Source organism: Leucoraja erinacea, chromosome 18 (genome assembly GCF_028641065.1).
Source record: "Leucoraja erinacea ecotype New England chromosome 18, Leri_hhj_1, whole genome shotgun sequence".
Lineage (NCBI taxonomy): Eukaryota > Metazoa > Chordata > Chondrichthyes > Rajiformes > Rajidae > Leucoraja > Leucoraja erinaceus.
The window spans coordinates 28,196,444-28,210,825 of NC_073394.1; the positions used below are offsets into that span (position 1 = coordinate 28,196,444).

Consider the following 14,382-nt stretch of genomic DNA (forward strand, 5'->3'; position numbering starts at 1 on the left):
GGGCGGGGCAAGGTCGCACACCGGGTTGTGAGATTTCCTTCCAGTGGTACCCGCGGGTATGTTGAGCCTCCGCGGTCGGGCCGCAGCAGCAGCAGCAGCAGCAGCGCTCCTCCACCTTCGCTCTGGACTCTGCCAAACGTTCAGCAGGAGAGTCCCCCGGTCTTTTTGTTGGAGGCCGCTCCTCGTTGGGGACAACGGAAACCCGACGAGAAAAGGTCGGGTCTCCCGTAGGGGAGGGTTTCCCCCCCCCCCCCCCCCCCCCCCCACACACCACACCCCAACAAAAAAATTTGAAAAAATGGACTGCAGAGGCCGCTGCTGACCAATCGCGCCGCCCACCGGATGGGCATTAAGGAGGGCATTTGAAAATGGATGCTCCAATGAGCCGGCAGCATTTGAAAAAGTTAGCAGGAATAGTTGAGAGCATTACATTTGCTTAATAGCATCTAGTTTAGGCAATAAATGTACTTTCTCTGGGTTTAGAAAAATATTTTCTGCACTACCACAATCACTCTTCACCAGGCTAAAAAGTATTGACTGGGTTTTCCTTTAAGCGTTGTTAAGAAAGAGTTTGGTGAAGTTGATAGAAAGCAACACCAGAGACCCAGGTTCAATCCTGACTACAGGTGCTGTCTGTACGCAGTTTATACGTTCTCCCCGCGACATGCGTGGGTTTTCTCCAGGTGCTCCGGTTTCCTCCCTCACTCCAAAGAAATACAGGTTTGTAGGTTAATTGGCTTGATAATAATCAATAGTGTATGTAGGATAATGTTAATGTGCGGGGATCGCTGGTCAACGTGGAATCGGTAGACCGAAGGGCCCATTTCCCGGCTGTATCTCTAAACTAAATTACACTAAACTAAACAATAACACTGGGTAAGTACTAAGATCCCAGTTTGAGGGCAGATTTTGATTGTACCCAAATGTAATACAGTAGACAGTCAATTTGCAGCTTGTTTTGTATCTCTTCCAAATTTTATTTCTGCTGAAGTTTCCCACAAGTTTCCCACAGGAGAAAGTGAGTTGACAACTTTTCCAGCCTCCTTTTAACTGGAGATATTTTTATAAAAAGATTTAGTTTTCCCTTATTGCTATTACCTTATTACGAATCTAATCATACTTATTCTACGTAATAGAATCAACTCTCTCCTGGACTCTGGAACATATTGAGTAGAGCTCCTCGAGTATCTACTGCCACAACCACCTAAACCAAAGGACTTTACATTTCAGCCAAGAGCGTACAAGGTTTGGCATGCCTCCAAGGACTCTTACCAACTTTCCGAGGGGTCATAGTGGTGTAGTGGTATCTACTGAACGGTCCTACCGGAAACTAAGGGTGAAGTCCCGATCTTTCAACCTACCTCATTCCCGTCTTTAGATTTTCCTTTTATCTGCACGTTCTCTGTTATGCCCCTGTCCCACGTCGGAAACCTGAACAGAAACCTCTGGAGACTTTGCGCCCCACCCAAGGTTTCCGTGCGGTTCCCGGAAGTTGCAGGTGGTTGCCGGAGGTTGCAGGTAGTGGAAGCAGGTAGGGAGACTGACAAAAACCTCTGAGAACCTACGGGAACCGCACGGAAACCTTGGGTGGGGTGCAAAGTCTCCAGAGGTTTCTGTTCAGGTTTCCTAATTGGGACAGGGGCATTACACTACAACACTGTATTCTGCACTCTGGTATTTTTCTCTTTGTACTATCTGTTGCCCTTGACTGATAAGTCATAACTGACGTACTTAATTTGTATGTATGTTTTCTACATTTGGTAGCACAGCCAGTAGAGCTGTTGCCTCTCAATTCCTGTGACCTGGGTTCAATCATGACCTCCAGCGGTGGTGTCTGTATGCAACATGTATGTTCTTCCTGCAACCATATGGATCTTCCCTGAGTGTTCCGGCTTTCTGCCACATCCCAAAGATGTGTAGGTTGGAGGTTAATTAGCCAGGAGGTAAATTGTCCCTAGTGTGTAGGTGTAGGTGAGAGGTAGAATCACGAAAGGTATTTGCGGAGGTGAATGTGGCTTCAGTAAAATGGATACTGGATTGCAGATTCGACCCGATGGGCTAAAGGGCCTGTTTCTATGCTGTATTGTCTCATTATAACTGTCTTCCGTACATCATGAACAAAATAGCTTTCCAATCTGTAAAGGTGAACGATGTATACCCAGATTAACTGCAGCCTCATCATTTAAAGCTGAGGATGATTATGTTCTGTGCTTTATATGTCGGTACGATATACCACCACCTTGAAATTGTCAAAGGTCATTATTTTGTGTCTCGGCCCCATAATCGTGCCTACGGGCAACTTTTTGTCTATGAGAAAGAGCACTGATTATGTTTATGTACTGTGAAGTATTAGATAATATGTCGTATAGTTACAGTGGGGTTTCTTCTTCTGGCTCGTACGTTAGGCAATTGTTTCCTTTGGCGAGCAGCTACAAAAGAGGCTTATCCTCCTGATTCGTTGATCAGGCCAGACACAAGGGCAGTTCCAGGAAGCCATACCTAGCTGTTGGATGTCAAAATTGGCTGATAGCTAAATGCACTCTGTGAGGAAGCCCCCCACATACTTCACCATTGTTTGATTAAAACTGAAGAAAATCTTCACGTTCTCCGTTGAAGTCTGGAAGCATTTTATTTGCTATTTATTTCTAAGATCTGTTGAGGCTGGATATTGTCGGTGATAAGTAATGTATTAATAAAAAAAAAACAAAGTGGAGACATTCATCTTGGTTCTCAAGCATAATAGATGTGAATTTATGGGGCTGAATACAAACTGCATTCAATCCATTTACAGAGTTGACGTGGAAAAGCTTTTCTCACTGAGAGTAGGGAAGATTCAAACAAGGGGACATGACTTGAGAATTAAGGGACTGAAGTTTAGGGGTAACATGAGGGGGAACTTCTTTACTCAGAGAGTGGTAGCTGTGTGGAATGAGCTTCCAGTGAAGGTGGTGGAGGCAGGTTCGTTTTTATCATTTAAAAATAAATTGGATAGTTATATGGATGGGAAGGGAATGGAGCGGGTATATGGGACATGGGGAGATTATGTGTTCGGCACGGACTAGAAGGGTCGAGATGGCCTGTTTCTGTGCTGTAATTGTTATATGGTTATTAGCTCGTTGAACTGAAGGCAATATTCTCCTGCACAGATGTCCTTGCTCTGCCTTTAGGCTATACAAATGAATATGATTATATAGTTGGTTTAATGCCTTAATGGCAAAGGCAGTGGCTCCCTGCTTGAGATAGCTGATGCTCACTGATGGCCAAGTCTAGAGTAAAACCAGTCACAATTCCTATACCCAGTTGCTGATGACCCTTGATGGAAAATGCAAATACATGTCCACCACCAATTCTCCAGCAACTGGTGGTCAGTCCAGGCCCTTCTTTAATGAAGTCCCCTCGAAAATGTGGCACCTAGGCCGAGTGAGGTGGCCGATCTCGGCCTCATCGGGACTTCCGCACTAATCGGCGGGTTGGATTTGACTCCTGCAGCCGGGGCTCTGGAACTCCGGCCCAGCTCGAGCCGACAGTTCAGCTCCCATAGACTTTGCAGATTATGCCCCCCACCCCAAGGCCATGGCCTCTGCTGGTCCAGCAAAAGGGATAATTCAGAAAGGCATTCTGGATTGTGGTACCTGGATGCCAGCAGAATGGTGCATCTGGATGTAGTGCAGGATTCAACTTGGCACTGCACAGCTTGCTGACACCATCAAGCCCTGTGCAGGAATAATGGTCACTTGGCAAAGGCACTGGAGCATTGCCAGTGGCTGAAAGCAAAATATATGCCTCATCATAAACCAGTGAGTTCAGCAGAGGAGAAGGGAAAATGGCAGCAAATCGTGGTGGGAAATGATGACAGATATTGGATTTTGTTGCAGGTGACACAAATGTACTTTATCGTTTTTTTTAACTGATTCCTCACAGTCAAGAAATCCCTGGGCATGCTTGATGCGAACAGTGGAGCTTTGTCGAGGGCAAACAGCTATGCAGATGACCTTGACCTCATCGAGGGAGAGACACCAATGGCCCCCATCACGCATATTTCGCAGTAAGTCACAGTATGAAATAGCCGAGTGGGCATCACGTGTGTTGGGGAGATGTTTTCAGCTGGCTCGTTCCACTGCGACCTGTGGGCATTGACGCTATGTTTCCTGGAATGATACATGGATGGCGACGTGTTGCACTGTAAATGTTGCAGAGTGTTGCAGATGGTATGCTGTAAAAGTTGCAAGGATTGAAACTCTTCACTGTTTATCAGCATCACATGATTTATTGTTTCAGAAGCTACACTGCATGTGTTGAAACTTTGCTGCTCGCCTGTTCTGAGGTGATCATGTTGTAAATGAGGTACAGAGATAGGTTAAGGGCCTGTCCCACTTAGACTATTTTTAGGTGATTGCCGGCGACTGTCATAGTCGTAGCAGGTCGCTGAAAAACCGGTGTGAAATTTGAAATAGAATCATTACTTTAACAACAACAAAAAAACGGTCAGCACCAACAACAACCTACATCACCTGGCGACAACCTACGTTAACCTGGCGACAACGACGACAGCACCTACATCAGGAGAAATCAAGCTACGCTCATTGGCGTCAAACCCACTGCCGCCGACTGTCTCCGAAAAATGTTCAACATGTTGAAAATCCAGCTGCGACCAGAGAGACGCCACGACTCTTTGGGCGACTGAGGAGCCTAATCCCACCCCGGCGACAATGTGGCCGCAGCCTAGTCTCCTGTAGTCGTCTAAAAACTAGCCTAAGCGGGACAGGCCCTTAAGGCATGTCTCATAACAGAGTTAAGGATTTACCTTCCTGATCCTGCCTCCGGTGGAATGTCCAGAAACACAGCGCCCTGGAACACTGGAGCAACTAAAAGGAAAATTGGCTGGGTCCACATAAACCCAATGGGGCTGTGGCCAAGTTTATTTAGAAATCTTTGAAAATCCTATGGAGGTGAATGTACTTGTTTGCTCAAATCTTCTGCAAACGAAGCACCCACTCAATCCGACTACACACGGGCATAAACCCAAGAAAAGTTAGCCCTCGCTGGTTACTTCAGCTATTGGTAGATTCAGATACATCGGGGGTCATGATACCCCATGCAGATGGCTGAGATGATTGATTGTATTTTGTATTCCATTGACTTCAATTGGGGTGTAAAATGTATCCAGTGGGACCTGATCGGTTTCCAGTCCCATAGGGAGATCTGGGAAGTCTGGGTCAAGGTTGATTCGATGTGATCTTCCATCGTTACATACATGTTGCTCCTTTGTTCGCTCATTATTAATAACCATTGCAATTCTTGTTGTGGCTTGTGGTTATTTTTGAGCGTTTAAATCCAGAGGAGCCCGAGCTGTTCAATTAATCGCAAAGTGAAATCTGTCCGTGGAGATGGAAATTTTGCTCACTGTTAATAGTGGGGACATGAAATGCTCTTACTTTAGTGTATCTATTTCAAAACTTTGCTCATGAACATAATCCTCCATGGTCCCCTGTCCTAGCATCATTTATGTATCGAGATGGTGTGGGGAAATCTGGCCAGGGCTGTTACAGTATATCTGGTGAGACACCATTGCTTCTCCTGAGCTCTGGTTCTTGGCAACAACATAACCGCAGATCAACCACAAATGTGTTTTACAGCTTTTTACTGAAATTTAGAATGCAAACTTTCCATTCAAGGGGCCAAGCATAAATTTTAAGGCTGCAATGTTCTCTAAAATAGCCAACAATGACTAAGTTTTTCCTTGTTGTCAGCTCTGGTCTCTCTCTCTCTCTCTCTCTCTCTCCCCCCCCCCCCCCCCCCCCCCCCCCCCCCCCCCCCCCCCCCCCCCCCCCCCCCCCCCCCCCCCCCCCCCCCATGGCACCATGTATCTTCCCCCCCCCCCCCCCCCCCCTCTCTCCTCCCACCCCCCCCCCCCCCCCCCCCCCCCCCCCCCCCCCCCCCCCCCCCCCCTCTCAGTCATGGCACCATGTATCTTCTTTCCAGGTGCTTTAGCTAGCAGTCTTTTTTATTGTCATAAAGTTAGACAGTTAGCTGTCGTAACGGGTTCAGGCATCATCAGGTCTGTGCAGTGAATATATCCTTAATGTGGAAAGTTAGCTTCTTGCTGAACTTTCTCCCCGAAGCTTTTCTGAATTTCATATTCATTTGACAATTAATTGATTCCAGGAGCAAAAGATTAGGTGATGTATTGAATTTCCAAACATTTTCCCTTTGTATGAAAATGGCCAGAATGTTACTCGTGACACGTAACCTGGTTTGGGTCTCTCACATACGAATTGGATTATTTTATTAATGCCTTAGCTCAATGTTCAAAGAGGGGAATAAAAGTCTTATGTAACCTTATCAGGGTATTGGTGAGGGAATGGGACATTTAAACAAAGTATCATGCAATCTTCCATTAGACATGGTAGCAAGGTGAATGGAGAATTATGTTTAAGAGACTGGTACCTTGAATATCATAAGTTAGTATAATGTTCCATTATTTCCAATGGCCATTCTTATGGAAAGTAGAGAATGGCTGTATCATCATTTCAGTATTGAAATTAAACTGACAATGCATCCGCTTAGAGCAGCCTTTAAAATATGGATTGTATTTCCACTTTGGTTGACGAGGTGAGAGTCAATTGATGTTTCCCAGTCGATCTTTATATGAAGATATAACTTCTACCAGGTCACTGTGGAAAATCAATGCCATAGTATTGAAAATCACAAAGCAGATGTGTTGGGGTGAGGAAAATATTTCCATTGATTGAAAAGCAAGGAAAATTATGAATAAGGAGAAAACCTGTGTCATATGGGGAATCTTCATGTGGTTGACTAATGAGTAACACAGACAGAAAAAGGCCCTTTGGCCCAACTTTGGCCTAGACTGTTGAACAGCATCCCTCTTCTCATCAGAACTGCCCCTCCATCGACTCCTTTAAGTCTAGACTTAAAATCTATTTCTACTTGCAAGCGTTTCTTGAGGTCCTCTGAGGGAGCACTGTATGTATGTATTTATGTATGAATTGTTAGATCTATGTACCACTGTATGTGCACTGATGTAAAGCACTTTGGTCAACGAGAGTTGTTTTTAAATGTGCTATAGAAATATAATTGACTTGACTTGACTTGTCCGTGTGACCAACCTGCTCAATTAAGCTAGTCCCATTTGCCTTCTTTTGGCCAATATATCCCTCTAAATCTTATCCATGCTCCTTCCAAATGTCTTTTAAATTTGTTATTGGACCTGCCTCAATCACTCTCTCTGGTAACCCATTCTGTAGACATGCCACTCTCTATGTGATGAAGTTGCATCTCAGGTTCCGCCCATTCAACCCTTCGAGTCTACTACGCCATCCAATCATGGCTGATCTATCTTTCCCTCTCAAACCCATTCTCCTGCTTTCTCTCCATAACTCTTGACAACCCTTCCCAATCAAGTATCAGGTAATCTCCGCCTTAAAAATACCCAATAACTTGGCCTCCACAGTCTTCCCCCTCTCATTTTAAGCCAATGCCCTCATGTTCTTGATTCTCCTACCCTGGGAAAAAGACTGGGCGTTCACCCAATGTATTCCCCTCATGATGTTATGCACCTCTATAAGATGATGTGCAAGTTTGCCTCACTGCCACTTCACTTGATGCCTCTACTGTCTCTAAGATGGCAAATTATTGGTTTGATATATGCATCATCGAGAAGGTAGAGTGCAGCAAATGCATAGCCCTGCAAGTTACACACCATGCTGAACAGGTGATCATTATCATTCTCATATTCCATGAATTAAATTAAGTGGATCTCTTCTGGACTGCCTCTACTGCTAGTATATCCTTTCAGAAAAAACATCCACATTGAATAAAAAATGACACATAGTGGAGGTTGTTGTATTGATTGGATCTGCCCTGAGGTTTCTAGTTCAGATTGTTACCTTCATACGGTTGTAGAGCTACACAGCATGGAAACGGGTCCAACTAGTTCAATGCTGACCAAGTTGCCATTCTGGACGAGACACTTTTGCCTGCATTTGCCACATATTCCTCTACATCCTTCCTGTTGATATATCTGTCCAAATATCTTTTAAAGTTGTAATTGCATTTCTTCTGTAGCTTCCTCTGGCAGCTCATACAGATGCAGACTCAACAGGTGCAGACTAGGCCATTCGGCCCTTGAGCCTGCACCGCCATTCAATAATCAAAATCCAATGATCCCGTATGAGGTTCTCTCCTGATCCCCTTAGCCACAAACATCTTCTCTATCATGAACTTACTAGCCAGTTGATTCACCACTCTCTCTAGTTTTGAAAAAAAAAAAAAATGACCATGATCCTTTGCATCTGAGAAATGTCCTGTTTTAGAATCCTTTGCCCTGAGAAATGGACTGTGAGCATCCACTTTACCCATGCTCCTCATGATTTTGTACACTTCAGTAAGGTCACTCCTCAGCCTCCCACGTTCCAAAGAACAATGTCCCAGCCTCTCCCGCTAACTCCAGCCCACACCTCTCAGTAATATCCTCATGAATCTCCTCTGTACCGTTTCCAACTTATTGACATTCTTCTTATAACTGGACTATCTGAACTGCACACAGTGTTCCAACTATGGTCTCACCAACGACTTGTACAACCGCATCATGATGTCTCAACGTTTCTACTCTTGTAGAATCAAATTACAAAAAGATATTAACAGGGGTTGGCCTGTTAAAAATAACATCACAGGGAATCCTGAAATAGACTTCTGGTACATGTGTGGATAGAGTGTTTAAGTGTATTATTACGTTAATGCTGGCTATCAGTCGGAGGTTCAGATTTACATCTTTCTTAACCTGTTAAGTAAGCATATTGCTGTTGGTTAAGAGAGAGATCCATATGTTATCATTTTAGGATTAATAATCAATTACATTTTAGACTTTCCTTTAGATTTTATAGAACATTTTATTAACAGACGCAACAACCCACCGAGTCCACGCAGTCTAGCGAACACCTCATACACTAACACTATACTACACACTAGGATCAATTTACACAAGCCAATTAACCCATGTATGTATTTGGAGTGTAGGAGGAAACCTGAGCACCCGCAGGTAACACCGGTGGTGACAGGGAAAATGTACAAACACCGTACAGACAGCACCTGTAATCAGGAGCGAAGCCAGGTCTCCGTAAGGCAGCAACCCTACCACTGCACCATTGTGCCACCTTAGGGAATAACTGGTGAGATCAAAGTTCATCTAAACAAGGATATCACCTCATATTTCACTTGGGCAGCTTACAACCCAATAATATAAATATTAATTTCTCTAATTTCGAGTAACCCCTGCAGTCCCTCTCTCTCCGCCCCTCCCCCTTCATCTTGCTGGTTTCACTGTTCGTGTCCCTTTGTTATTACCTCCTCCCCAGCCAACAATGAACCATTGTGGGCTCCACCTTTCCTTGGTCATCGGTGTCGGCTCTGATTTGTTCTGTACACTTTCATACCTCTAGTTTCCCTCTCCCCTGACTCTCAGTCTGAAGAAGTGTCTCAACCCAAAATGTCACCTATTCCTTCTCTCCAGAGAGGCTGTCTGACCCGCGGAGTTACTCCAGCACTTCGGTGTAAACCAGCATCTGCAGTTCCTTCCTTTGAAGGTTCACTGGTCTTTACTGATTTACCAAGTTTCTTCTTCGCAGCCCTCAAAATCCCCCCTTCACCTGCTCAAGGATGCCCTCACCAGCTGCTACTCACAGACATAAATGTTCCACTACAGGAGACCCAGCCCCTACTGAGTAACTAGTCTATTAATGGAGCCACTAACTTTCCATAGCCTGCTTTGAGGCGGGGAACTGGATGGCAGTAGGACACTGCGCCGCGTGGGAAAGGAAACACTGCAAAGAAACAGCCCAGTTTCTCCCAAACAAAATGCCTTTGATGTTGGTCTGAATCCATTCAGCTCCCGCCCAAAGGAATGAATCAATGGGAAGTCACAGTGACATGCCCCTTCTCAAAAAAGAAGCAAAATATGGGAAGAAAATGATTGGAGTAAAGTGCTCTTTTCAAAAGGGATTAAACAGTATTTCTAACTATAAGCCAGGGCAGGCATTAGAAACCGTAAAATATACTGACTCCGAAGCAATTTGAATGCAAAATGCAACTAGCAAAATAAACTGTTACTCAGAAGCAGTTTGAAGGCAACCTTACACTAAAAAATAAATTTAGTGATATCTTCAATGTTTGGAGATTTGTGTTGCTTGTTCCAGAGAGGAATGTTGATGGTCTGGAATATGGGTTAGAGTGAAGTCAATTTAATGGGATGCACACATAGACATATGTGGGACATGCATGAATATACACACGCATGCGCACGCACACAAACATACACCATCATATGCGGGACACACATACACACGCGCACACACACACAAACAGGCATATGCGGGACACACACACGCACACGCATATGCGGGACACACACGCACACGCATACACACCACACACACATGCACACACATACACCCGCATACACACGCATACACACCACACACACCACACAACACACACAATACACATCCCATTGAGTTGATCCATAGTTAAAGGTCTATAACTGAATGGAATTTAAAGCTTCCCTTTGGTCACAGATGTAGTTGGCATGTGATCAGTCAATTTATTTGTGAACAAAAGAATTCTTCACTCAAAAAGTTGACATTCCTCATCAGAGAATCTGGAATTCTTGCTTCAGAGGAAAAATTGAAGCATGCTCATGCTCATCTATATTGGCTTCAAAGAATCTTCAAAGAACATGCTTAAAATAATTTAATTTTTAACAGATGGATGCAATTTCCCATTAATGAAAGCTGATGACATCATGTCTATGACATTGTGTTCAATCCCAATTGACAAGCATGCGTTAAGAACACATGCATGTTCTACCCACGTTTACACAGCAGCAAAGCCAATTGATGTTGATACAGCAGTTTGCAGACAAAGTTTAATTCCATCAGTGTCACTTTTTTTTAAAGACTCTTGGAATGCCTGGTTTAGCTTTTCTCTTGATGTTGAAGCTTATTTTCTGGTTCATGGAGCAATAAAGATATGAAAAATGCTTCATGAATTTAGGTTTAGAAATTAAAACGTCAGATCTGCACGCTGATCTGTTCACTGCTCCAGGCAATCAATTTCTAAATCCACTAATCTCAAAGTATATTGGTTTAAGTTTATTAATAATACAATACTAGAGTATCCCTCCTCAGATAATGTTTCTACAGTTTGTCACTGTTTTGTTTTAAAGTCATTAAACTCTCATTCTGTGAAGCTCAAGATAAGTCTAAATAAGTTTCTAATTTACTTTCATAGTGCATGGAATTTTTTATCTGATTGCAAAAATCGTCTGTTTAAAAATCTTGCAGATGAATTGCAGATGATTTATAAACGCCTAGTGTTTCAATAATTGCCCCTTCCTTATCCTTACTTGACCTGACAAGTCATTACTTCTTGATTTAATGAATGACTCGCTGTTTCTTACACTGATTGAAGACAGAAAAAAAGGGACAGGAGAGTGACACAATAAGTAAATGTTGAGACCCAAGAGTAATGGATAGGAATTTAGTGGCTCATGAAGCTCATCTGATGATGAGGAATATCAAGGCTACAAATGTTTTGTTATTTAGTTTAGCTTATTGTCACGTGTACTGAGGTACAGTGAAGAGCTTTTGTTGCATACTATCCAGACAGGGGAAAGACTATACATGATTACAATCAAGCCGTCCACAGCGTACAGATACAGAAGGTACACAAAAATGCTTGAGAAACTCAGCGGGTGCAGCAGCATCTATGGAACGAAGGAGTTAGGCAACGTTTCGGGCCGAAACCCTTCTTCAGAAACAGATACAGTTACAGAATAATGTTTAGTGTAAAATAAAATCACATGATCACAATCACAATAATTGTTTATTAGCCAAGTATGTTTTGCAACATACAACGAATTTCATTTGCCAAGTCAGTCATACAAATAAAAAGCAACGGGCACACAAAATACATTTTAACATAAACGTCCAACACAGTGACTCCTCCACATTCCTCATTGTGATGGAAGGCAAAAAAAAGTTTAAATCTCTTCTCTTCTATGCTCTCCCGTGGTCTGTGGCATCGAGCCTTCCGTTGATGGGACGATCTTGACTCCCGTAGCCGCAGGCGGTCAGGCCCACCGCATCAGGGCGATCAGCTCTTCCATCGGAGGATGTCAGCTCCCCTGATCGGCGATCGGTCCCCGCAAGGGGCTGGTTGAGCCTCTGCGTCAGTGGAGCTTCCCGACTAGCCTCTCCCGAGACGGTGAGCCCTTGATGGTAAGTCCGCAGGCCCTGGTTGGAGCGATCCCAGGCAAGGGATCTGCTCTGATGTTGAGTCCACGGCCTGTGGTGGGGCACAAAGTCAACCCGAGGCGGCCTCCAGCTCCATCGATGGTAGACCGCAGATCGGCCAGAGATGCGACCAGGAAAACAGTGGCAATTTTTGTTTGTTTCCCGGGTTGCATATCCGGCCGATCTGAAGACTATGTTTCACCTCTCACCCCCCATCCCCCCCCCCCCCCCCCCCCCCTGCAGTCTCCCCATCCCCTCACATAAAACAAACGGGAAACATTTACACAGACTTTTGCCAAGTCACACAAATAAAAAGCAACGGACACACAAAAAAATTTTAAAAAAAAAAACACAGTGATTCCTCATTGTGATGGAAGGCAAAAAAAAAAAAAAGTTTAAGGCAGACTGTTGGCGGGGCTGCCCAACATGTGGCGCTCCTGGTGGTATTGCAGCGTCCTTGGCGCTCCAGTAAAGTCCAATTACAAATAGTCAGGGGATCTCAAATGAGGTAGATTTATACTCTCTTGTTGGGGATAGCATGGTTCAGATTCAGATTCAATTTTAATTGTCATTGCCAGTGTACAGTACAGAGACAACGAAATGCATTTAGCATCTCCCTTGAAGAGCGACATAGCTTCAGTTGCCTGATGTCAGCTGGGAAGAATCAGCCTCTGAAGGTGTGCGTTTTCACACTTCTGAATCTTTTGCCTGATGAGAGAGAGGGGAGAAGAGGGAGTATCCAGGTTAGGACTCGATCTTGACTATTCTGGTGGCCTTGCCGTGGCAGCGTGAGGGGCAAATGGAATCAATGGGAATCCCTGAGAGAATCTGCTAAATGATAAACAGGCACAGAGCAGCTGTCTCTTCAGGGCCCGAGCCGTTAGAATTGTCCAGGAGTCTCTAGGTATTAAATGTTTGCTTCCAGAATTCCAAAAATAATGAAGGCATTGATTAAAATGTATGTTGTTGAGAAAAATATTGAAAATTGAGACGGGGAGTTTGGAAGATAGCTCCACAAGTATTGGCTCGTTGGATGATGAATAGCCTTCCATTTGGTGGAGAAAAGTGGTAAACTGAGAGATGATAGACACCAAACACTGGAGTAACTCAGCAGGTCAGATTGCATCTATGGAGAAAAGGAATAGGTGACATTTTGGGTTGAAATTCTTCTTCAGACTGAGAGTTAGGGGAAAGGGAAATGTGAGATATAAATGGTGATATGGAGCGATATAGAACTAATGAGCGAAATATATGCAAAAAACATAACAATGATAAAGAAAACCAGGCGTTGTTAGCTGTGGGCTAGGTGAAAATGAGTTACAGACAATGAGACTCAACAGGACGACACTGAAACTGTGCGGATGGATGGTTTAGGCATTGGATGATTGCGGAGATGGCATTGTTTTAGGGAGGGAGCTGTGTGACGATGCCTCCAAAAAAGCCTATAGTTGGCAGTCCCAGTTCATCAGAAGCACATCATATCCCTTTGCTAGCTTCAACCAGCTGGAGATACAGTGTCTGGGTGGGATTTTAAATCAGGTATTCAGGAAGGAGAAACAATTTTGTGGTCACTTCCATTGAAAGCTGAAACCCGCCCTCACCTATATCCACCTATCACTTGCCAGGCTTTGTTCTGAGCCTCCTATCTTCATGTTCATAAGAGATTGGAGCAGAATTAGGCCATTCAGTCCTACGTCTACTCTGCCATTCAATCATGACTGATGTATCTTTCCCTCGCAACCTCATTCTCCTGCCTTCTCCCCAAACCCCTCGACACCCTTACTAATCAAGAATCTATCCATCTCTGCCTTAAAAATATCATTGACTTGGTCTCCACAGCCATCTGTGGCAATGGATTCCACAGATTCACCACCCTCTAGAGAACAAGAGAAATTCCTCATCTTCTTGGAACTGGAACTCTCTGCCACAGAGGAAAGTCGAGGCCAGTTCATTGGCTATATTTAAGAGGGAGTTAGATGTGGCCCTTGTGGCTAAGGGGACCAGAGGGTATGGGGAGAAGGCAGGTACGGGATACTGAGTTGGATGATCAGCCATGATCATATTGAATGGCGGT

At 44.2% G+C, this 14,382-nt stretch overlaps 1 protein-coding gene across 1 annotated transcript in view; it reads left to right on the plus strand.

The window, feature by feature from the left end:
• The window catches only part of LOC129705854 (potassium voltage-gated channel subfamily KQT member 1-like), a 633,448-nt gene that overhangs the window by 209,234 nt on the left and 409,832 nt on the right, over window positions 1-14,382 (plus strand). Inside the window, exon 12 of the mRNA XM_055649698.1 lies at window positions 3,922-4,045. Within this exon, the coding sequence (XP_055505673.1) occupies window positions 3,922-4,045 (124 nt within the window). The remainder of the gene's footprint in view (window positions 1-3,921; window positions 4,046-14,382) is intronic.